Consider the following 26,696-nt stretch of genomic DNA (forward strand, 5'->3'; position numbering starts at 1 on the left):
GGGCCCCGCCGCTGCCGTCGCAGCTGCTGCCGGAGTCGTGGAAGGCTGTGATGCCGGCTCCTGCACCCACGTGACGAGGGCGGACTGCGCGTCGCCGCCCCCGCCGCTGAGCGCTCTGACTGCGGGGCCGGAACAGTGAAGGTCCCCAGAGTGTCTGCCTGTGGAGGACGCCGAGATCAAGGTAACCCCCGGGGGCTGGGAGGTAGCGTGGCCGTGCTGAGGCCTGGGACTCAACTCCTGCTCCCCGGGAGGTCTGAGGAGGACCCGGTGCGCCCCCTAGCGATCGGGAGCAGCACCGCACTACTGCGACCGCTTCCCGGTGCCCAACCGAGACTCTGGTTCCCCTCCGTGGGATTGCCCCCTTGCTTCTTGACTGCCGCGTACAAGGGGACCATGTGCTTAAGGCCTGATTATTACGAGTAGCGCTGTGTTCCCACGTTCTGCTCTGAAGTGCTTCATGCCTGATTATTACGAGTAGCGCTGTGTTCCCACGTTTTGCTCTGAAGTGCTTAATGCTGATTATTACGAGTAGCGCTGTGTTCTTAAGTTCTGCACTGAAGTGCTTAATGCTTGATTATTACGAATAGCGCTGTGTTCTTAAGTTCTGCTCTGAAGTGCTTAATGCTTGATTATTACGAGTAGCGCTGTGTTCTTAAGTTCTGCTCTGAAGTGCTTAATGCTTGATTATTACGAGTAGCGCTGTGTTCTTAAGTTCTGCTCTGAAGCGCCAACGGTGTCATGAGTAGCGGTAAGCCCGCAAGTTGTGCCCTGAAACGCTGTTAGATTCCCAGGTGGGGCGCTAAGTTTCCCAGTCCTAGGTCAAAGCGCTAATAATTACTAAATACCGCGCGAGTTGCCCACGGCGGATTGAAACGCTAGTGGTGGGAGGGGCGCAGCGTGCTGGTTAACCGCTGTGTTTACCGCTCCCCCAGGTTCGCCAGGTATTGCCAGTGGAGCTTGGATGAATTGCTGGTGAATCTGACGCTAATGTATTCAGGTACTGCCTATTGCACCATAATGAAATGCTGGTGAATCTAACGCTAGTGTATTCAAGTAATGCCCATTGTCATCTAATGAACTGTGTTTGCATCTAACTGCTTAGATAAACTTGATTGATCTTCATTGAACCTACTGTGTGGCGTCCATTATTGTGTGCGTTTCCTGCTTCAGGGGATGTGTGTGTTGTATGGTCGCTTTACACTTAAGCCTTTGGGTGCCCACCTGCTCGAGTCACGCTACCCCCTTAGGGCCCGGTGACCCCATGTCTTACAGCGTATGTACATGGTTTTAACTGCCCATCCTATACAGCTGTTGTATTGATGGGGGTGAGTAGTGTTTAGTGTGCAATGAGTCTGGAATCCGGCATGACGTACCAGGTATACACACACACATGCGCGTGCACACACACAGAGTGCAAGCCCTCACACACTTCGCAAATCCAGTTGCAGGCGCCTCTCATTAGAATTTTATTATGCACATATACACACCGTGTGCGCAATACTTAAAGTGTGCAGGGAGTGACTGGGGGATACCTGTTGCTGTCCCTCGTGCAGGAGGTTAGTGTACCACGGCATGCCACATGTGCACACACTGCGTGCAGCCGCATACCTCCCTCGCAGGACTTGTGGCAAGGGTGCAGAGGGCCGACAGTGGGAGGGAGGAAAAGCGAAAGCACGCGTGCGGACAAAAAAATGCTCGCGTGTGTGCACAAAGATGGCGTCGGGCTGTCCACATGCGCGTGCATTTATTTGTCCCTACGCGTGCATGTTTTAGCTCTGCGGGCGGCGGAGCAGCCATGTTTGTCCATCTGGACGCGCGTTCATTCAGCTTTGGCTGAATCGATTACAAAAGGTCCTCTCCATGGCGGAGAGCAGCGCATGCGCTGCTTTCGCCAGGCGAGACCTAAAAACGCAGACAGCCTGGTTCCAGCTGATACCCCGATTCTGGTTGACCCAATTAATTGCAATAAGTGCTGAAACATGGGGGGGGGTGTGGCTTACCATCATGGCCGCGTAGACGTGCTCTGGGAGTGGCCCGATTTTCTGCAAAATCCTGCACTATCCTGGCCCATGCCTGCAATGCAAACGGTCCTCTGGGACTCGAGAGACCCTGCGCTGACCTCTGAGAGGTAGTAGCCGGTCTGGGACTCCCGTGTATGCTGTAACGGAGCCCGGACTTCGGAACGAGGCGGATGCCATCTCGGCTCCTGGGGCTGTGACGAGGCCATGTAGCCTGGGTCTCGGCCCGGCCTGCCCATGTCATATTCTCTACGAAGGACACACTCAGTCCGGCGGTGGTCAGAGGGAATAAAAGAGGATCCGCACAGCGCCGATGCCCCACGGCTCCGCCCAGCGGGAACTGAGCAGCCATACAATGCGAAAGCTGCAACGTGAGTGTGCGACGACCAGGCCTCTCTGGAATGGTGATCGGTGCCAGAGGTGATCGGGGGCACTCTCCAGCAAAACGAGGTCAGGTTGGTGGCGGTCCCCCTTGCGCACTCCTCGGGGGTGGGCGGCTCTGACTTCTATAATTGATCGGTGCTGGCTGGGGATCCTCCTGGATAGAATATAAGCACTTGGGGATCCGGGAGGAGCCCCGCGGCGTAATACACATAGAAGAGAGGGCCGCAAGACCTATTAAGGAATAGTGGGATGTGGACCCTAACTGTGACTTACCTGTAGGCCCGGGAGAGCTGGATCCTACGTGGAAACCTTTGAGGGGAGCCCACATTGCAAGACTGGGAGGACTGCAGCGGGGGCTTGTGGCGGATAACACCACGTACTGGAGGGATAGGCACATCTGTACTCTGAGCGACTGAGGGACTCCCCTACCTGGATAAACCCCACAGGATCTCGGTGGGTGCATTGTGCAGGTCAGCAAGGGGAAGGATAAGATATTAAAGGCGCAATATAACAAAATCTCGAACTATGCACAACCCATATCCCATAGCCCCGGGACCAAGATCCTGTGGCGGGGAAGGAGACCGCAGGAGGGGAGGTTGGAGATCCCCCACACTAAAAGATGTAAGCCAAGCTATTCAATCGACCAGAGACGACATGCTAAGGAAAATAGATGCTGTGGCTATAGACGTTAATTTATTGTGGTGTGATCTCCTTAAAGTCATAGATAGGGTGACAGTGACAGAGAAAGACCAAATGCCCTAATGCTGGAAGTGAAAAGTCTGAGCGCCGCGGTGGTGGAACTGAAACGTCAGGTTGGGAAACTAGACGATAGGGCCGAAGATTCAGAAGGACGTTCGAGAAGAGGGAACCTGAGATTTGTTGGGTTCCCTGAGAAAGCAGAGGGCCCCTCTGTGGAACTGTTTCTTGAGGACTGGATCAAACGAAATGGCTCCCAAACAGTTGTCTCAGTTTTTTAGCGTCGAGAGAGCGCATAGAGCTTTGGTGGCTCCCCCTAGACCCGGAGCGCCCCCCGGGGCTATTATTGCAAAGCTATTCAATTTTAGAGATAGCGATCTTTCTCCAGCTCTCGTGCAGTGGATGGCGCTTCTTTTTTGAGGGACATTCAATATCAGTGTATCCTGACTACACCCAGAGAGTCCAAGAACAAAGAAAGACATTTTTGGTTGGAAAGTGGAGACTAAGGGACTTGAATCAAAAAAACAGCCTTATGTTTCCGGCCAAGCTGAGGGTGAAATGTGACGGTAGAGTGCTGTTCTTCGGTGGAGGAGGCATGAGACTGGTTAGACACCAAGGCCCGGAAGGACGACGCCTGATGTCATCCACGGCTTCCATGGGAGCAGAGGCGACTGGGCGCCCTTGGGGGGCTGCAGACTGACTGCACGTCAGACACAACCCGGACAGACAGCGAGCCTGGGCCGCATCACGGTCCGTCAAGATGGCACATTACAGGCCTCGGACTCGGATATTGTGCCGGATTCAATGGACAGGACATCAGACGTGGAGGCTGAAGCCGAGGGCCCGAGAGGCGACCAAGAATGAATATGAACTGAGGTAGGATGGAGAATGGAGGCACACGGATGGGTCTGCTAAGTATCAGTGCTGTGAGGGGGTCCCCAAGAGACTGTATCCTGCTATCCTGATAGGATCCCTGAGGGACTGGTACTTTGAGATTATATGGTGATATCACTGGTTTTCCCCCTGTTATTTACCTGTGCTGAGTTCAGTTTTGTTGCATACGGGGAATTCATGGAGAATGTTATTAAACATATAGGCATGGGCAGCCGCTAGAGTAGCGACACCCCCACTAGAGATCCGACCCGCCGGGGAGGCTTGAGAGCAATGTCACACCTCAGTGTAATCAGCTCTCTTGCACAGCGCACAGTGTCAGTTTCGACAGGACGGGGTTTAGACCAGAGATCAAGTGAACCAATGTTGAGGTGTTTACAGGGGAGGGGTGGTATGGGGCGGTATGTGTGTCTTCTTCTATGGAACATAGGATACACGGCGGAACTCTCACAACTGCCCAAGGTGAGGGGGAGGGGGAGGGGTTGGGTTTGTTTGCTTTTCAGAGTTTTTTGCTGTTGGTTTTTGGGGCAAACTTGGGGTAGTAATGGAATACACTATACTAGACAGTTCATTGAGCCGAAATGTCAGATTCAACAAGGAGCGGGGGGTGGAAAGGAGGCGTGTAGGATCAAGCCGCCATGTCAGTGCAAACGCTGAAAATATTAAACTGGAATGTTTGGGGCATGGCAGGCCTTGACAAACGTCGAAGGGTACACGCATTCTTAAAGCGGTATAGAATAGCGGTTGCTGGGCTTCAGGAAATGCACATATGGGGGAATACGATAACAAGTGTACGGAAAAGGTGGCGTGGTCAGTTATACGCAACCTTTTATTCCGGCTATGCCCGGGGGGCGCTGGTGTGGGTGGCACCGGGGGTCCCGTTTCTGCACCTTCATCATGTCCTGGACCCTGAGGGGCGCTATGTCATTCTATTCGTGTGATGGGAGGGCAGGGAAATTTGTATTATTAGTGTCTATGCACCTAAATTCGGACTTCCCCGACTTCTTGAAAGCAGCCGCACCGTATATGGGTGCGAAACGTATTCTTTTTGGTGACTTCAACTGCATCTTTGATGCGGAGCTGGAGCGGGAGCCTTCAAGAGAGAACACCAAGCCTCGCTTGTCAGGGGCACTTAACACTATCCTGGAAGGCATGCAACTGAGGGACGAATGGCGAGCACGTCACCCGACTAAGAGAGTTCTCCTGTTACACTCTCGCCGCTAATACATTTACTTGAATTGACCACTGCTGCCTCTCATCTGGCCTCACCGTCAATACAGAGGGCATCTCCTACTTACCTCGATACCTATCTGATCATGCTCCACTGTTGTTAATCTTGAAAAATGGCCGGGTAGACCGGCTATACCGCTATGGCGGCTCCGAGCGGAGGCACTCACAGACCCACTGTATGCGCAGACGCTAATGGAAGCCTTACAACATTATTTTAATGAGAACTGGGGATCGACAGATACCAGATCCACAGAGTGGGAAGCTATGAAGGTGGTTCTCCGAGGGGTTTGTATGCGGAACACGTATGGGGTACAACACCACCTTAGTCAGGATATCACCTCCCTGGAGGCGCAGCTAAAAACTTTGGAGGCTGCTCTCCATGAGGCGCCGACCGCTGTGGCCACAGGTCCGTGGAGAGTTGCTAGAAGCTTGGTCCAGACTGGAGAAGCATAGGTACATTACATATAGGCAGAGGCTGCATATAGAGGGGGACAGGACAGGAGCACTTCAGGTGCGACTACTCAGGATTGAGGTGGAACAAGCTCCTATTCTGCAACTCGGGAATGGGGAGGGGAATGTGGCACGCACACAGGACGCGATTCTTAAAGAATTTGCCGCACATCTGCGTCACACTTGCTCATCTTCCGCCCAGACGGAGTCGCATGCTCTGCAGGACTTCTTTGACGGGGTGGAGGTGCCCACATTGGGGTAGGAGGAAGCGGAGGCTTTGGGAGCACTAATCTCCAAAGAGGAAGTACTGGCATCAATTAAGCAGCTGAAGACAGAGAAATGCCACGGGAGCGATGGGCTCTTGGCGGAGTTTTATAAATAATGTGCCCCTCAGCTGGATGACCGCCTCCTAGAGGTGTTCAATGAAGCCCTGGCCCACGGAAACCTCCCCGGCACTATGATGGAGGCACTGGTGTCCATGATTCCCAAGCCAGATAGGGGCCCTCTTTCCCCTGGCTCCTACAGGCCCATCTCACTCTTGAATATAGATGGAAAAATACTAAGTGGGGTGTTGGCGGCACGTCTCCTACCGTATGTGGCCCAACTGGTCCATCAGGACCAGGCTGAATTTATCCCCAGCCGCAATACTACTCACAACTTGCGTAGACTTGTGCATATTTGGCACGCTCCGCACCTAAAGGACGAGGACTGGGCCCTGTGCCTTCTGGATATCCAGCAGGCTTTCGACTCTGTTGAGTGGGAGTATCTGTGGATGGTACTTAGCAGAATGGGACTAAGGGAAAAATACATACGATGGATGCATCTGTTATACACTAAGCCGATAGCTAGGGTACGCCTCCAAAACCAGGTGTTGGAGAGATTTGAACTTCGAAGGGGTACAAGACAGGGGTGTCCCTTGTTGCCACTCTTCTTCGTTCTTGCGATGGAGCTTCTGGCGATCACTCTTAGAACTAAGATAGAGAACTGGGGAATTTAGTTGGACAATACTATCCACGTGGTGTCCATGTACGCCGACGACACGTTGGTTTACTTCCGACGTCCTGAAGAAGCAATACCGGTGCTTCTGGATGAGTTGCACGGCTTTGGGGACATATCTGGTTTACGCCTCAATCCAGTGAAGTCTAAGCTCTTCCCCATGGGACGCCTGGCGGAGAGGGTGGAAAGCGAACTACCCCACGTGGGAATAACTCGGGTTAGGGAAAAAGTACGCTATCTAGGGGTTAGATTGGCACACACGTAGGCAGCTTATCTGGAAAGAAATATGGGGAGGTGTGTGCAAGGCATCCAAAAATCAATTGAGTTCTGGCGGGACCTACCGTTGGATGGGCAAGGTAGCGCAGATAAAAATGGCGATTTTACCACGCTGTACACAAAGATAGACAAAGAAGAAATAATACTCATGTGTACCATAGAAATCAAGTCAGTGCAACACCTAAATACCACACGAACTAGGAATAGAGGCTGTTGAACAAGCACTTTTGAATTCTGACAAACTCAGAAATGCACGTTTTTCTAATAGAACTATTACATTTCACCTTGTTTCAAAGTTATTTTACCTGGAAAAATCAATGGATCCTACAGACAACGGGTACATCCATGGGCAAATTGCGCCGCCTCAGCCTACGCGAATCTGTTCATGGATAAATTTGAACACGACCACATCTTAACCAAGAACCCATGGAAGAAACATAGCAAACTTTTTTTAAGATACATTGACGATATATTCGTCATATGGAACGGTCCAGAATCTACACTAACTGAAGCATTAAACAACTTGAACCTCATCAATGAAAGAATACAATTCACATACGATGTACAACACACACAAATCAAATTTTTGGAAGTCCAAATAACCCTAGTCAACAACATATTCACAACCGATATCTACAGGAAACCTACCGACCGAAACAACACATTACACTATGCCAGCTTTCATCAGGAGTCTTTAAAAAAACATCTACCCTACTCACAAATGTTACGTGTTAAACGAATCGTTTCCAATCCACAAACAACAACCATCAGATTAAAAGAAATTATGGAACGTTTTGAACAGAGGGGTTATCCCGGAAAAATACTAAAAGACGCTGAATCAAGATGTCAACAAAAAAACAGACAAGAGTTATTACAAAGAACAGCGACAACCAAACAGGATCGGATAGTGATGGTGTTTAAATATTCCACGGCTAGCTCAAAATTAAGACGGATTTTCAAACGCCATTGGCCAATACTAACCTTAGATCCAGATTTCAAGGACCTATTAAAAAATTTGCCAACTTTTGCTTATACCAGAAATAAGAACTTGGGAGAATTGTTAAAGCAAACAAAGTCAGAAGACACCCAAAGATTCAAAGGAACCACCGCTTGTCACAACTGCAACAATTGTAATAACATCATCACTGGAGCAAATATAACACACCCAAGGAAAGGTCAAAATATCAAACTTAGAGTCACAGCCACATGTGACACCATGAACGTAATCTACTTATTAAAATGCCCATGTGGCATAGTTTACGTAGGTAAAACTGAGAGAAAAATTAAAATAAGAATTAATCAACACAAATCAAATATACGCACCAAGAACCTCTAGTCAACTGTCGCAAACCAGTTTCTCTCAAATAATCACAACATCAGCCAACTGAAATTCTTGATCCTGGAAGTGGTACAAAAACAAGAAGGTCGCGATAACCACAAATACTTACTCCAACGTGAAAACTACTGGATAAAAAGACTTGATAGCAACCATCCATTCGGGATGAATGAACGAATCGAACTATCATGCTTTTCATAAAATGTCTGGTGATTGCTATGTATTCTCGATTTAATTTTATTTCTAGACTGTTATGCATACATGATTTAACCATGTTTAAGAAAGTTTAGCGCTTCTCTCTAAAATATTTTAAGATGGCCGCCCCAACATCTCCCTTATCTTTAGTCCTTTTTCAATTTCCTCTACATTCCGAAAATGCTCCACAGATCCAGTTCTTTTTCTGTTACTACCATAGATTTAAATCATGCTGAGCCCGCCACACAACCAGCACTGACTAAACCACACAAATGACTACCACCACATAGTGAGGTATGAAAACTATTCTGTTAGTAACAACCCGTTAGTTCTTTAAGTTAACCATGAATATTGCTTTACCGTTTTCTAGTTCAATCTAATTGAATATCCTTGAACGGCTCACGGACATTTTTTACTCGCGTTTATACTAGCTTTCACAATTTGCTTTATAACTTTTGTTACGAATGGTTTGAATTTACTGCACTCGGCATATCAGACTTTGTACTAACTGCGAACGTCTTTCCTTTCTTTCTCTTTAAAAAACACACGAGGGTCACAATTAGCTAATATCACGTTTTCATTTCACCCGAGAAACGCTGACATTTTCCTTGCAATCACTGTTTCTTAACCAGCACGTCTGATCATCTCCGTTTTTTTCGTGGGCATTCAAAAACTTTATTCACAAGTAAACCAGCACGTATTCCACTAAACGAACATACGCAAACACAGCGCAAGTAATTTTCAAGCTAATTCTGAAGGCACATTACTAAGAGCTATGACACACAGCGCACTTTAATAATAGTTTTTCAGACATAAAGAAAGAACACTCCTCATGGTTATTTTTACGTTCATCCTAGGACTAATCCCTGATGAAGGGTTCAAGAAAACCCGAAATGCATTGGATTGATTAATAGTCTGTACACTATGAATTATAAGCGATTTGAAAACAACAAAACAACATGTATGGAGAATTAAATACATGAATTGATGTTCACAACAAACCAAACTTGTTCTCTTTCATTTACAAACTGAAAAACCTATTTTCATAGGACTTTTGGAGTGCCCAAGGGGGACACACCCAAGAATGGGAGTGCAACATTAATCTATGGTCCAATGTTCCCACAAGAGCCGCCGGTATCGGCAGCCCTGCAGGCAATTTCCACTCTGGCGGGAGGACGAAGACTGGTTTTCACATCTACGGGGCACTTCGCCGGGACGCCTCGCCTGACCCCCTACCAGTACAGGCAAAATGGGACGCGATACTAGACTAACCCTTAACGGATGTCGAGTGGAGGAGGGTACATGAAGGAGTCTGAACAATAAGTTCTAACACCAGGTTTAAGCTCACACAGTATAATATTGTACACCAAACCTACCTGACCCCATGAGTACTATACAGAATATACCCAGACCGCCCAGCCCACTGCCCCAAATGTGGTCATATGGATGCCCATTTCCTCCATATGACTTGGGAGTGTCCAAAATTGATAAGATACTGGGAGTTGGTGATAGCCAGTTTGCAAACGGTCACAGGATGGACGATACCTCACTCAGTTAATGAGATACTGTTGGGACTCATTCCTAGACCTAAGGGGAAAAAACGTATGCGGAGATTTCTGCAATTAGAGTTAGAACTAGCCAAACGAAGAATAGCAATTAGGTGGATGAGCCCGTACCCCCCCACGATGGAGAGTTGGGCAAAAGACCGGTGCGAATGGGCAGCGGCAGAGTTAGTTCGAATTAAAAAAGTTAGGAGAGATGAAAAGCTGGATGACGAAGCAAGGGCCTGGAATGTGATGATGTTAGAGATCCCCACAGGAGGGACCCCCACATCTCAGGGGGCGGAGGGAGTGACGGTGAGCCAGGAAGACGTGGAAAAGACCGCAACAAGCGGGAGCCACCCGGAAACCTATGATGTAACAGATATAAGACATTCATGAGAGGTACTCTGGCATGGGAAATCCATTGTAGGAAGGATATTATCAGATGACCCGGAGAGTGGGGGGGAGGAAGGTTTGGTTACTTGTTACTATCCATGGTTTCATGGTGACATTGTTTTGGCCAGAATCCAGCAATATATTTCATTAATATACGGTTGATGCCACAGATAAGCCAGTTGTTAAAACACTATGTACAGGTATTCTTGCCATATACTTTTGTGATGCACATCTTCTGCCATGCTCTGTATGTGATTCTGAAAGTTGAACAAAGGAAAAAATGTGATAAAAATATATATTGTTTTAAATAAATAAATAAGTGCGGTAACGTCTGTTACTGCATATAGCACTTCGACGCCTCATCAGAGGTAGTAAGTGCTATATAAATGCAATTACAATTACAATATATCGGAATTACAAGCTTGGCGATAAGCTCTGCCCCTCCCCGCACACATTTCTCCCCAGTACACTTTGATGTGTCAGACCTCACAAAATTCACTAGGAGACAAATACTCAGAAAATAACAGGACATGAACATTGTGGTTCTGTAAGCATGAAAATCTCCACATTATAACTCATTTTGAATGCAGTAATCGTAATTATGTGACATTTATTGCACCAATAAATTCCAATCCATGCGGTGTCAGACTATATCAGGTGCAATATGCATCACACCCTTTGCTGGACCGACTCTAATTGGGGCCCGAGCCTTCAGTCCAGAATCAAAACCTTCCCATCCTGGGCAAAGTCATTCCACCATCTACGCCCTTGCTCTCTCTGGCATAAATAGTGGAAACACTATCCAGAAAAATCTTGAAAAACTATTCAACCACCGTGGACACCGCTGCCCACCTGATGACCCATCAAATGCATTACACCAAAAAGAACAGCTTTTCCGTTTCACTGCTGCTTACTCCGAATCAGTCTTAATGGTTCCTTCTGGGCAGCCAGCCTTCCCATCAAATCCCTCTCCTACCCATAAATCTGCTGTACTCTTGTAAGCCCCAAAGTAGGTAAAGCATGTACTCTGTAGCCATGCATACATAGCTTGAAGTCCTGCTGATTTGTAAAGCTCATTACTGCCCCGTGCGACTGTGATATGTAATCATCCACTATAAAATAAATCAGGATTTTTAAAAACTTCCCCACAGAAAGTCAAGTGATAATTTTGTGCTTTAGCGCCTGGGAGATCTTTGTGCTCCGAGAACAAACTGCTCTTTTTGCCATGTGTTAAATATGCATACTCAGGGTGTGGGAATGTGGGCTTTGAGGTTACTAAGCCCGAAAATTGAAACAAGCTCCTTTTGTTGCTGGAGCTATTAAAAAATCTTTTTAATTTAAAAACGGCCTTAAATTCCCATGTGTTCTTTTAATAACCGTGCACTTTTCTTTAACCTGTGTGCATTAATTCCTTCGATCTTTTCAGCACTCCAAAACCTTCTGGTATAAGTGTGCTGTACTAATAACAAATCGATCAGTAGTTCGCCAGAATTTCTCAGAATTTCTCATACTGAAGAATGTTGTACCTGCCTGCAGTTTCCAGGCTTCACTGTCTATATGAACTCTTACCCCCGTTATTCACCCAGGTTCTTGTGGCAGCGGTAGCGTATCTGTTCCAAAAGATGGTAGACATCTACAGCAGCTAGGATGATCAGGGCTTCATCTCACAGCCAAACTGTCAACCACATGCCTTCTTACTAGTGGCTCTAATTCCACTGATGATCTCAGTTATCTTCTTAAGTGTTTTATTGTCAAAAAGGCTCTAGCTCATTGATTGCATTCTAGATCCTTGATGGTCAGGGTGTGTGCTGTAGTGAGGAGTCCAGGCATTTTAAAAAATATTGTGTCACCATGCCTTGGTTGCAGAGAGCAGTGCCCTTGACTACCTCCTAAATATTAGTAGTCAGGCTAGCAAGATTCTCGATGGGTTAGTTATAGCTGCAACTGTCATTTCAAATGCATCAGGCGGCAAGAGTACTTATGAAGAACATCTCCAGCGAGGCGCTTCTTGGGTCAGCCCTGGTCTGGACAGTGGAAGCACACCTGCTCAATGGTGTTCCGATTAAAGTCTCTAGCAACCCGTTCTGCTTGCTGCAGACTGTCAGCATTATGTTGAGGGCGGGGCACAAAAGGGTCAATCAAGAAAGTCCACTCCAGTGGACGATCCAGTGTTTCAAAGCAGTTTATCTGACCCTGAGTAATGTTTTCACCAACATCAGAATTGCAATTTTCTGCTTGAAATGAAGATGAACAACTCTCTCAGCTTGAAGCTAAAACATTAGCTTTTTCCTTATGATGTACCTTCAAGAGAGCCAGCTGAGCCTTCCTACATACTTTCTAAAATTGCCACTTCCTGTGCCCCAGGTCCTAGCTATTTGTGATGTCAGGATCTACAGTCCTAGAGATGATGTTTCCCTATTGTATGCTGGCTTTGGCTTCTACCATACTTTTTTGCTTCCTGTTTTATATTTCCCATACTTTGAGAATAGATGATAATACATTGTGTCACCTTCTTCATTCTCAGTAGCCAGAATTTCCGAGTGTTCCCTCACACCATCCCTTTCACTCTCAATTCTGTGTCTCATTCCTACTCCCTGCCTCCCTTGTGCGGTGGCAAATGCGACAGGAGCCTTAATGGAGTATCTCCCCAGTGCAGATCGACTGGCATGCAGGCTGGCCATCCCACTGTTTGCAGTGGGAGTGTGCCCATTGTGTTTTTAGGTCTCGCCTAGCTATTGCGTTTACGCAATCGCTATGCGAGACTCTAGTAAGAGGGGCATTTCAAAGTGCTCCCAAAATTGTATTGCATGGCGAGCACGCGCACAATCACGTGCATCGTGCCGCCATGCAATCCGTTTGGGGAAGCGCTTCAGCCCACTAGCGCGTGCACGTGTAGCCACAGCCTCGGCATCATACTACTTCAAAGGGTCCTCTCCCCCGCCTGGAATGCGCTCCCCCGCCACAGCATGCCAAGAGATTGTTGACTCTTTCCATGCTCCTCCACCCCCCCCCCCTCTGCTCTCACTCCCTTCTCCCCCTCCCTCCTTGTTATATCATTAGCTGCAGATCAACACTTAGGAGCTTTTCGCACTTTCCATATTGTTTCTCCAGATGCTTTTAAGCTTTTCACGGTGCGTTCTCTTCTGACTGGTTTGACGTTTTAGATGCGCACACACAAACACGTTTTTTTTTTATTGCTTAGGTGCCACAAGACACTGCAGAGCTTATCACGGCGCTTTGTTTTCAATTTATTTTTTGTTTGTGTGTGCACACACAAGCGTATGCTTTGTTTGTATTGTTTACGTGCTGACACACGTCTGCAAAAAGACAGACCTCAAAATTCTAAAATCAACAAATTACATTACAACATGTTTTCACTTTTTAATACCAAAAAGCACCGCCACTCCCTGTATTATTTGCTCAAACGTTCACGTGATTGCACAGCTGCCTCTTCCAGTTTAATTAAATGTTTTCCTTTCTATTTGTTAGGACTTTAAGTTTTAAAAAAAAAATATAGAGCATAATCTTTTCATTTAAATAGAGCACTGACTCCATCCACAGATGCACATTGTCAGAACACAAACTGCCGTAAAATGGGAGAGCAAAACACGTGTAATAATCTAGCAACGCTTAGCGTTGTCTCTTGATGCACTTACACTCTGCGCACATTCGCAGGGCTTCCTTGCACATTAACATAAAGGTCCCTTTGTGCAACGTTATCGTCAAAGAATCTGTACAAACTTAGCAAGGTGCTTTCTACAAACATGAGTGGATACACTTATTTGACTTAAACCACCACACATTTCAGTTTTAGGTTTTAAAGTAGAGTTAATCACTCATAAAACTGAAAGACCTTCTACAAAATGTGGGATAGCAGACTGTGATAAAAGGCGTTCTTCAAATGTCTCTGAAAAGGAAAAGTTTCAGGAGCAAACAATTGCTAAATTGAACAAATATCGTTCCCTGCCTCTCTCTGCTCACACTTTCAGACCGTCATAGGATGAACTAGTCTGGGGAAGGGGAGGGTCATAGGGGCAAAATAGCAAAAAGCTTCAGAAGCAATTCACGTGTGCAAACACTTCAGAGCAGATTAGAACTCTCTGCTTGTAGTAACAGTATTTAAACAGCAGATTCATTATGCCTTTAAAATGGAGGCCATCATAAAGACAGAAATGGAACCAGCAAAAACAGAAACCCTCCTCCAGCCCAGATGTATTCCCTACAGGGCTGGGCCCAATCCTGTTCTCTTGATATATACCCCCCCCCCCCCCATCTATTGGCTAATTCTTTGTACTGCACCTTTACCATTGTTTTGTCTTTCTCATGATGTTGGCCTGTTTTTAGGTTTCGCCTACACGGTGATTCCGAAATCTCATGTAATAAAAACAATGGTTTTAAAAACCTGCAAGCAGGGCGTCAACGCCCACTTTGTACTTATAGTCCTTGCTTACGAGAAGCAAGCATGGCAGTAAAATAGACGCAGTTGCTGCCATACTTGCTTCTGGTCAGCAGCAACTAAAAGTACAAAGTGCGTGTTTACGCACCACTTGCAGGTTTTTAAAACACAAATAAAAGGCAGTGTCATTTACAATGCCAATAGCTCAAGCTCTCTTAAATGCGAGACCTATTGCATTGCAAATGCTTGTTGTCACAGTAGCTGCTGGCTCAACTTACAAAGCAATTCTAGGCAGCCATGGCACACTGCCCAGGAGTTCAAGGCAGGTGCTGCACCAACAGAGAACCTCACGTCCATCTGGAGTCCCAACAGTTTGGCCAGGAGGCTGTGCAGCAGTGGCACACTTGTCTAAACTTCCTGGAGATTCCCAATGCAGCCAGTCTCATCAATAAGGCAGGATCAACTTCTCCCTGGAATCAGATGTTCCTGATAAAGGGGACTAGAGATGTTATCTTGACCCAGGTGGACTAGGGAAAAGTGACATGCCTGTTTGGCACTACCATGCCTTTCCCCTATAAAGGAATAAGGGCCAGAATTGCTTAGGTAAGAAACTACCAAAAGTCAAAGCCTACTTCATGAATGAGTGTGAATGTGTCAGAAGTTGACACCCACCCTGAAGGAATAGAGAGATAGAGATCATTGGAAGTGGATGGCAGTCTGGTGGCATACATGCTGAGGTCCCAGTCATAAATAATGTGGGCAGCAGACGTGGATTTGTTCTCTTAAGGGCTGCATGCTGTGGAATTCTTCCACCTAGCAGGTTGTAATAGAGATCCGGAGTACAGGGTGTAGCCCAGAGAAATTAAATAGAGGTGGATTTTCGTCCCATTGGATAATAATTTTGCAGGAACGTTGTCCGTCCTCAACAATTGGGGCCTAGATCATTAGTAAGTGATAATTAGCCCTTGAAATAAAGTTGTGTACAGCATTCTTTAAAACCCCAAGTTTTTGGGACCAGATAAGACGAGTGGGTAGGGTCCCACCCTCAAAAAGCTTGAGTCCTATTGAGGTAACATTTTCTAGAAGTTGAAATTTAACTGCTAGGTGAGTCCTAACTGGGCCATGTCAATGAGCATTGAGGAAGTGGGGGCTGTAGAGAGGTTAACATCTGGGACACATTGAAATTGAGCACATTTATTTTTTTGTCTCACTATTATACTGCTTTGACATTGTGTCTGTTACCATCTATTCTGTGGCTTATGCCACTATAAAGCTCTTACAACAGTAAAGTAATGCATTTTATTAGCTGTTGTGTGATCGGATTTTTATGTCGTTGACTACCTGGGTACAAACTGATGATTAAACCACAATAAGGAGCTGAAGGGGCAGAGAACAGGTCATCCCCCACTCAATGAACTGTATACAAAAAAGGACCTGTTCACACTGTGAGCATATAGTTCATATATCCATTACAGTTGTCATATATTTTAGACAATCTGTGGAGCAAGTGATTACATCATCTATGCTACTTATTGGTATGGCTCACTAATAAAAGAAAAGACAAGTGTTTTTCATACGAGGTAAGACAAGAAAGCTATCTATATGCCTAAGAACTTGTGTCTCCAACACCCAGATATAGTGAAAAAAGTGTGAGAAGGAGTGTTGGTGCCTCACGGTAGCAACACCAAGGAGGATAAAGCAGGATGGTACTCGCCTGCTACCTCAAGATCTCATCATCAGCTACCAACACTCCAGAAAAAGAAATATGTGTAGGAAGAAATGTATGGCTAATGACCCAAAAAGCAAAGTGCTAGGGTGTGTGGTAAAAGAGGAAAAAGCTGTGCAGTGATCCGTGCACCACGTTAAGCCCCACAATAATATACAAGTTTGAGCTAAATCACACTGGCTTGCGTTTTTTATTCTATGCTGTGTGACTGCTCGTATTTAAAATGCCGACATGTTTCATTGCCTTCTGGATAAACTCACGGCAACTTCTTCAGGGCGTGGGGTATTTTCATTCCACCCTGCACCACTGTTTTTGTCAGTTTAAAAACAATTCGGGATATTGCCCACCATGGGCATACCTTTACCCTCGAGTCCTTGTGGCTGTGAACACTCATTCACGGCTCATCTATTCGACTCCTGTCGTGAGTCATGAAAGCGTCTGTGTCTGGCAGACAAAAACAGTGGTGCAGGGTGGAATGAAAATACCCCACGCCCTGAAGAAGTTGCCGTGAGTTTATCCAGAAGGCAATGAAACATGTCGGCATTTTAAATACGAGCAGTCACACAGCATAGAATAAAAAACGCAAGCCAGTGTGATTTAGCTCAAACTTGTATATTATTGTGGAGCTTAACGTGGTGCACGGATCACTGCACAGCTTTTTCCTCTTTTACCACACACCCTAGCACTTTGCTTTTTGGGTCATTAGCCATTCATTTCTTCCTACACATATTTCTTTTTCTGGAGTGTTGGTAGCTGATGATGAGATCTTGAGGTAGCAGGCGAGTACCATCCTGCTTTATCCTCCTTGGTGTTGCTACCGTGAGGCACCAACACTCCTTCTCACACTTTTTTCACTATATCTGGGTGTTGGAGACACAAGTTCTTAGGCATATAGATAGCTTTCTTGTCTTACCTCGTATGAAAAACACTTGTCTTTTCTTTTATTAGTGAGCCATACCAATAAGTAGCATAGATGATGTAATCACTTGCTCCACAGATTGTCTAAAATATATGACAACTGTAATGGATATATGAACTATATGCTCACAGTGTGAACAGGTCCTTTTTTGTATACAAACTGATGATGTCAATGTTATAGGTTGTTCACTGCATGTATCAAGTGGTCATACTTTAGTAAACAGTGTGTATTTTTCATTTTACAGCTTTCCAGAAAGACATCCAGTATGTTGGTAAGGTTTTGGATGGTTTTACCCTGACCTCGGTGTCTACTGCCCCTAGAAAGGTAACTATAACTCATGATGGTTTGCTCTGCTTTCTTTTTTTCTGCCTACTTAGTTCACATGATTGCATTTCTTACTCTTTATAGGTGGGGGGAGTCTGTGTTGAGCACTCTCCTGTTGTTTCCAACAGTTCTCCTAGTTCTCCTCAACATGTTTCAGAGCCATAAGCCTTATTTCAATTTGCTCTTCTCTTTGTAATTGACTTTTGCTGTGTGTAATGGTCTTGTTCTTCAAACAACTACCACAATATTCATTCAGCACTCACCCTCATGATAGCCTCATTAGATCCCAGTATCATCTTCAAACCTGTACTTGTGTCTTGAGCAGCTGCCCTGCCTTTTAAACAGCACCACAGGTCCCATTGGTAAAATATTTAGCCAATAGATGATGGTGTGAGCACACGCTGCTTGCGTTATCTCAATCTTTTTCACAGACAGTGGTTTGCTAACCTCTTTCGTTGTAGCCATTGCATTCATTAGTTGTGTTTTGTGATTTCAGTGTACCATAGATTGGAATACTGAATTGTGCTACTTTGAGGGATACCCTTTTTATAATCATGGTTCTAAAGTCTGTAACTCCAGAAAGTCATGTAGTTGTATCCTTCTGTATCACATTGGCTTATTGTTTAAATACCTTTGTAGATCTACTTGCCACCTGACCTGCCGAAGGATTACAAGCCAGTACATTACTTTAGACCAGTTCTCGTTGCCAATAGTGAACATTCTCAGGCACTGCAAGTGATGCTGAAATCTTCGGAGAAGCCTGAAAGTGCCCTGCCACAACAAGGTAGACATCAACTGAGCTCTTCCCAGAGGAGAGAACTACTGGGAGAAACAGCCTTACAAGGTAAATAGCATGTCAGCGATTAATTTACTTACACTAACCTTGTATTTTCACATATGTCAATGATTCATATGAAATAGTGAACATTACTGCACAAGCTGTGTAACATTGTGCAATTCACAGAATAGCTCTTTGTCCCTGTTCATTACATCTTAACAGGGCTTCTGGGAAGTATATGTAAATCAAGCACCTTGGAATCCGCATGGGTTACCCAGTTGAGTGCTCCCTTTAGTCAGAGCAAATAGCATGTCATTTGGCTGGAATGGAGGAAGTGGAGGTTGCTGTAATGCTCTGATCTTCCATACACTGCAGCAACACAATCTGTGTCCAGTATGCTAAGAATATTTATAGTTTACTCCCATGCGATTGAATCTAAGATGCCTGGATACAATCATTACACAACAATGGCTTCTTGTTAATGTGTAGTCTTTAGGGTAAAGAGCAAATATTACAATCCAGATGTGTACTCTTTACAGCAAATAGCAATCATTAAAATCCAAATACCTAGTCCTAGAGCTTGCAGATTTCACATTCATTAAATCCTCTAATCACACCAACGTACAACTAAAAGGTGTTTTACCATGTGCACACAAAGTAGGGGTATTTCAGTTTGTTTCTAGAAAGTTTTGTCACATTGTGACTGTGTTCCTGTCATTGGGCAACACATATTGCAATAGCTGTATGGTATTTTTCTCCTAGCACTCTAATTTGATGCCACCTTAAATGCTTCAATGCATATCCTGCATCTTCCAAGATGGATGTCATTTGCACCTAAAAAGGCTTCAGATGTCTGTCTACGTGAATCTCCTTAGCCTGCCTCTGAAAATAGCAGTGCGCTACAATAACTAAACAGCTGAGCTGGGTCTAGGCTAAGCATTTTAAGCAATGCCCCCTCCACTGCTTCCTTGAATGGAGAAGAAATATGCTACAGAGTGAATGGGCTGTGGCTAGACTGAAGGTTTTCGTAAGCAGGACCAGACAGACGCTTCAGGGGAAAAGACATTAGGATCAGTAATTCAAGTGTAGTAACAGTAATAGGGTACAAGGAACACTGCTATAACCTGCTATCTGAATTTCTTTGCATATGTTCTTTGCTTTCTTAGTTAATAAGGAGTATAATGAATCACAAAATCCCGTGAGGAATGACAAGTGAAGTAACCAAATAAAGGGTTGCAAAGCTTGCATACTGCGCAAAAAAAATCTCCTTCTGCGGCTTTTCTGCAGCATCACACCTATTTGAAAAGAATGCTTTAGAAGCCTTTCGCAGTTCCAATTTTAAGTATTTAAAACTGGTTTATTTAAGAAGAGGGATTCTTTTGAGTAAGTGTATTTCCACAGCTCACATCTGAGTTTTCAAGGTAGTCAGGCTAGAAATAGGAACAGATTTATTTGTCAACGATGAGGCTTTCAAAGAAGCCCGGAGCCAGGTTGTCCAAAGTGGACCTAATCTAGTTCAAGTGTTCCAGCGGTGTACCAACAACAGATACTCTACTACCATATACTCACCTGGGCCCATAAACACACACAATTGAGTAAACAGTTGGAGTCAAAGTTGTGGTGGTGATCACAAAATCAAGATTAGTTATTCACCATTCCTAACTAACTGTTCACTGATCAAAAAGTTCTTTCCTCTGGTCGATGGACCATTAGTTGAACTAATTGATGGTGTTAATGAACATAATTCTAATACTTCTCTATAACTTGAAGTAAATAACCACAGACTCGGGTACGTCACTTTGCTTAGATGCAGTTGACGCATGCGCAGTAACGATTTCCCTGTTAAAGTGGTTTTATTAGTTTATTACAATGGTTATCATTAGTAAACACATATGCAAGCTTCTCTAACCCTCGTTTTTATGTGGTGTGCATTAGTTTTACACAATACGTAATTAATAACATGTTAGGGAGTTAAGTGAGAGGATTGCTTCCGAGCAAGTCTCTTTTCTACGAGTCCTTGCTCCATCACAAGCAGATCTCGTAATTAGAGGACTTATATTTGTTGGAGGGAGAATGCGAATGTTGGCTCAATTATGTTTCTTCATGTCTCCTAAGATTGTTTGGGAGAGACCTCCTCAGTGTAACTTCATATATAATAAACAAGTGATCAGACTTTTTTCCATCCATAATCCTTAATGAAAGATATTTTTTAGGCTATGTTTAAATTGTTAAAAGCCATTTAATAATAAAAACCTTGTTCATGACAGTGTGACAATACAGTAAATGTGGTTACCCTTTGATTATCCTATGATTGATTTCTTTGTTTTTTTTAGGTCCCTCCTCTATTTTAGAGCTTCTGAGTGAGAAGGACAGAGATCGGATTAAAGACGTCAAACAGACTGTAGAACTGCAGAAGGCAAAGGCAAAGGATTTGGCACTTCAGGCCCTGAAAAGCCGATTCCAGTCTGCCTCTGAAGAAAAAAATAACATCCAGTCATCTGGGGTTGCCTTGGGACCATCAGAGGCTTCTTCTGACTTCCAGCCATTTGCAAAACATCCCGAAAAGCAGAAAAGATATGCTGATTACATTGCAAAGCTGAAAGAAGGACAGAAAGGTAAGTGATGTTCCCAGAAAATATATCTATTGCCTATTCCTTTCAGTTAGTTTCGGTTTGTAATAATTTTCACACGTTTGTGCTTTTTATTGTCAGTAAGTCTGCTATCCTTCTGAACCATGTCAAATGTTCGGTTTCTACTGCACTGTAACGAGGATAAATGTGGCCCAAAGGATCTCCACAGAAGGATTTAGGAGTTTGACTGGATACGTCCAAACTATATGTCCTTGGTTCCTGTTTACAGGCTCTTTGAGAATACAATAGGAATGGTTGTATGACAGAGGCACGCATGGCTAAGCCACGCTTGCCTCTACTATGCTGTCCTAACCACGAATGTGTCTAAATCACGCATTCCTTTACCATGCATGCCTTTACCACGCATGCCTTTATCACACAATTTTGTGGCAAAGGCATGATTAGTAAAGGGATATGTGTGGGAAAGATTACCACCATTCTGCCCCCCTCTCCACCCTAAGCCCTAAAATCCTATCCCCCCACCTCATCCCCCCACACTGAGGCCCGACCCCTTCCCCCCCCGCCCTGAGGCCTAAAACCCTGCCCCCTACTGTAAACTACCCTGACCCAGCCACCAGTCCTAAAACCTACCCTGCGCTGTCCTTTAAGCTACCCCAACCACTTCCACTGCCCTGAGGCCTAAAACCCTGCCCTCCATTTAAAAGAACTACCATTACCCCCACAGACCTGACCCCTAAAACCTACCCTGCACTAACACCACCCCTCTCCCCTCCCTGAGGCCTAGAACCCCGCCCTCAACCATAAACTACCCGACTCCAGCCCCCCCTGCACTGAGACCTAAAACATACCCTGCACTGTCCTTTACCCTACTCCAACCCCTTCACCCGCCCTGAGCCCTAAAACCCTGTCCCCTTCCAAAAAATACCCTGATTCCCCCCACCCCAAAAAGAAACAAAAACCCCAAACCCGGCCCCAGCCCCACTTACCTATTCGCATCCGGAGCTTCTTGTTTCGACTCTTCTCCCGACCCATCTGAACACTACACCGATATCTGCCTTAACCACGCATATGTGTGGTTCAGGCAAGCATGGTTACGCTTGCAGGGAAGCATCACGCGTGGCATAGCCCACGTTGTAAAGGCCGTTTCCCAATAGGAACTATGTCAGTGACAGATCATTCTCATTAGTGACAGATTCAAATCACAGTTAAATGGGGAAGATAGTGATGTCTTCAATTAGCATTTAGAAAAAGACTAAAATGGTTCATTTTACAAACTGCTCTGGAGACATGTTTTTGAAAAAAAAAATGCATTAAGTTTATTGAGTTGGTTAATTTGGCAACCGTCACCTTTATTTGATTAAAAAAAATAAGCAAAGTTGTACATTTCAATCATCACTTACCTAGATTGCCAAATAAGGTACATTTAAGAGAAGGTGTTCTGCACGTCGGTGCATAGGTCTGCTTCAAATATTTCTTACAAAAAGCAGAGAATAAACAGATGAACACAAATATCTATTTTCAAAACATGACGGCACCGCTATTGCATACAGAAGACAAAGATAACGGAAACACTTGGAAAGTGGAAATTAGGGTGGAGGTCGAGGTGTAAGAATGGTGTTGGTACCACCGAACGTAATGGACGCTGGATAGAACAGCTCGGAGTGCCCCCGGCCCTACCTCGTATTCCGCCACACAAATCCAAAATTGAATCGCAGCGGGACCAGTAGAAATAACGCGGACACCGGCAAAGAAAAAACGGAGCTGCTAGACCCTGTGGCTCGAAAGATACACGTTGGTGCAGATTGCAGCCTTTCAGAGAACGGGAACCGAGACCGTGTGCAGTTGGCAGGCTGGGCGCGCAGACGTTGTGGCACTGTCTCCCTGGTAACACGGGGACCGGGACTGCGGCAGGCCCTCTTCATAAGCTGGCGGGACGCAAATGATTGTCGCTTTGAGGCGGAACCTGGCGGATTGAGGAAAGGCCCATGAGAGCTGAAGAGTGCGGGTGCAGCACCGGGCCGATCCCGGCAAGTGCAGAGCGGCTAATGCAGGAAGCTCGTAATTGGCAGAGCTAAATATTGAACATCTGGGTGTGAATCCAGCCCCCAGAGTACAATCGTGCAGTACTGCAACACTGACCAGACCAGCTAATATTGGGACCGCCACAGCAGGGCAGAGGCCGGAGGAGCGAGACATACCTCTGTGTGATGACACTGCGCACTCGATATCCTTTGGACTGAGTGAGCGTAACCTCCATGCTAGACGGGTGCAGTCCTAGGGTGCATTTTAATACCTTCGCTCTGTCTGTCCTGGGGAGTTACGTACAATCAGTGGCACTGGGCATTCTAGGCCTATTGGTGTTTGGCGGCCCATATAATCCCGATTACTTGGCGCACGTTTGGCCTGGAAGCATTGCATGGTGACTCCACGGCGCACCTATTTATACACCTTGGGCCTGCATTGGATAGCACGAATACGCAAAGGAGGGTAAAGCAGACCCTCATACATAGTTCCCGCCTATATAGCTGTAGAGGACCGGCATCTGCAATAAACCTGGTGTGCAGGGTGAAATACCTTCACGTATTGTAACGCCACAGGCAGGGAAGAATAAGGAGTCAAGAGGCAGGGCCTGGGTGCAGTGACCCGGGAGTGTCGAGCTGTCGGGAGCTAAGGGTCTTAAAGATAGATTCACACTACCAAAACCAACTGACCCTGAACATACTGTTAAAGGCAACATGGCGGTGGGACCAGAGCAGGATGACCAAGACCTGACATTGAAGGACATCATGGATGCTATTTCAGGCGTGCGTACTTCCCTAGAGCATAGAAAGGATTACATCAAGACTGAGGTTATGCTGATAAGAGCAGACCTACAGAAATTAGGGAAGAAAGTAAGACACATGGAAACAATCACTACAGACCTTATGGGGGATGCAAAACAAATGCACCAGGACATCAAACACTTGCAAGCTTTTCGGAAGCTGGACGATTACGAAGGTCGCACAAGGAGAAATAACATACAAATAATTGGAGTCCCTGAACGAGCGGAGGGTCCCGCGTCAGACTTCTTTGTTGAAGATCTAATACTCAATCACCTGCAACCGAACGGACTTTCCAAGTTCTTTGTAGTCAAAAGGGCGCATAGAGTTCCCGGAGGACAACCGGAACCCAGAGCGCTGCCCGTCCAATGCTGGCTAAGATCCTGAACTTTAGGGATAGAGACAACATATTGCATACTACCCGATTGGCCTCTCCCCTAAAGTATGAAAATTACGAGATTTCCTTCCTTCCAGACTACACTTTGAAGGTCCAAAGGCTGCATAGATTATTTCTGGACATCAAGAAGTGGCTATGGGAAAGAGGACTCAAATACGCAAAACTCCGAATCGAAGCTGAAAGTAGAGCCTGTTTTTTTTATAATCCAGAAGCAGCTGCAGACTGGTTGGAGGGTTGGAGACCAGCAAAAGACCATAATGCTCGAAGGGATTGAACGCTGGGCCAACCGGAACGAACGCTGCAGTCGAAGTGATGAAACCGCCATTTGCTGAACAGGAATAATTGAACGTGGTTGATGTCTGTACCTGAGTGGCGGCAAAAGACTAGCTGATGGACGGTGCTCTGGAAGATCACGCTAAGTGTCTTACTATTCATGATGACTTTCATGCTGGTCTCTATGTGGCGAAATGTTTGTTTAATAAGGGGTATGGGTTGGGGAGGTGGAGTTCCTCCCCCGCTATATATTCTACTTTTAGTCTATAGTTAAGGGCGACAGGCACTCTGCGTTGTTGGATCATGGGCAGTTTGAAGCCCAGAGTGCAGGGGAGCAGGGAGGGGGGTAGTTGGGTTGGGATTGGGTTGTTTCATGTTTTATTAGAAAGTGTAACACTGAGAGATGCAGAGATTGAGAGGGAATCAATCGGGCATGGCCATGGGAGCGGGAATGCACTGGGATAAAAGTCTTAAGATCCTATCTTGGAATGTTGATGGCCTGGGGGACAAATTAAAACGTAGCATTGTACTACAGTATATCAAGAGACAGGCCCCGGACGCGGTGCTTCTCCAGGAAACGCACCTTATTGGCAATACATGTAAGGCTTTGGGCAGATGGGTTTACCAACTGGGGGGTGGGGATCATGATTAGGAACTCCTTCCCGATGTCACTTGACCGCACTTGGACAGACGTGATGGGCAGATATGTGGCTGTGTCAGGGCAGTGGGAGGGAAAACCACACACAATAGTAGTAGTATACGTCCCCCCAGGGCTGCAGGGACAGACATTCAGGTAATATCTTGCTGTCCTTCCCAGAGGGCTGCCTGGGGGTGGGAGGAGACTTCAACTCTGTTGCGTCTGGGACGCTTGACCGGTGTCGTCCTCGTGACACAAGCCCTTCGCAAAGATGACTTCCCGATTTTCTAGATGCAATAGGACTGGCTGACGCATGGAGGCTGTACCACTCTGGGCGTGTACAACACACCTTTCACTCAGGGGCACATAACAGCTTATCCCGTATAGGTTACATACTCACCCCGGCAGCCCAAATAGGGAATATACAGGAAATAAGACACCTTGCCTGAGGCACATCAGACCACTCACCAATATGGGCCAGGGTGTGACCCTGAGTGAGATGCGGGTGGGCAGAATAGCACCGATCAACCGTTCGGAATCCAGTGGTTAAAGGGCAACTGTCGGCGACCATCAAGCATTACTTGCTGGAGAGTGAAAAGTCAGTGAAGTCAGTTCAAACGCTTTGGGAGGCCTGCAAGACAGTGGTAAGCGGGCAGGCAATTTCCATGATTACCGGGGTGCGTAAGGAAAAGGACAAAGAATTAGGCTAGAAGACGAAATTCTCCTCAATAAAGAGGAAGCATCAGAACTATTGCAACAGGATAGGCTCCACTCACTGCATCTTAAAAGAGAGGAATATAAATGTATCGCTTCTGACATGGCCAAAACACTGAGCAGGGACAAGGCAGGTAGACTGTATGAGCTGGAGGACAAGGCTGGGAAATTGTTGGCCTGGCTAGATTAAAAAAAGAACTAGCAAATCAGTTGGTAACCGAACTAACGACAGAGTCAGAAATTACTTTAGCAGACGCACAAGAAATTGCCAATGAATTTGACAATTGCTGTCATGCCACTTACCAATCAAGTACCTCCTTTCAAGAAGGGGACTCTAAGGCCCTGCTCTTAGACTTAACACACTCTACTTTGACGACAGAAGGTATGGACCTACCCGACTGTGCCTTCACTAATGATGAGGTGGCACAGGCAATAAGAAGCCTTCAATCTGGAAAGGCCATGGGCCCTAACGGGCTTCCAATTGAACTATATAAGTTGAAGCCAGACATAGTTACGCCATACCTGAGAGACATGTTGGAGGAAAACTGTAGTTTGGGTGTGCCCCCTCGGGATCAGAGGGTGGCCACACTGGTTACTATACATAAAGCTGGTAAACCCAGAAACAGGTGTTCTTCTCACTCCTGAATGCAGAGCCCAAGATATTGGCAAAGCTACTGGCGGGTCGTCTGGTCCGGGTAATAAACAAACTAGTA

At 45.9% G+C, this 26,696-nt stretch overlaps 1 protein-coding gene across 1 annotated transcript in view; it reads left to right on the forward strand.

The window, feature by feature from the left end:
• The window catches only part of GPATCH1 (G-patch domain containing 1), a 366,682-nt gene that overhangs the window by 133,794 nt on the left and 206,192 nt on the right, over window positions 1–26,696 (forward strand). The window contains exons 9-11 of the mRNA XM_085636704.1: window positions 17,695–17,774; window positions 18,414–18,618; window positions 20,886–21,167. Coding sequence (XP_085492830.1) covers window positions 17,695–17,774; window positions 18,414–18,618; window positions 20,886–21,167 — 567 coding nt within the window. The remainder of the gene's footprint in view (window positions 1–17,694; window positions 17,775–18,413; window positions 18,619–20,885; window positions 21,168–26,696) is intronic.

This window comes from Triturus cristatus, chromosome 12 (genome assembly GCF_964204655.1).
Source record: "Triturus cristatus chromosome 12, aTriCri1.1, whole genome shotgun sequence".
Taxonomy (NCBI): Eukaryota; Metazoa; Chordata; class Amphibia; order Caudata; family Salamandridae; genus Triturus; species Triturus cristatus.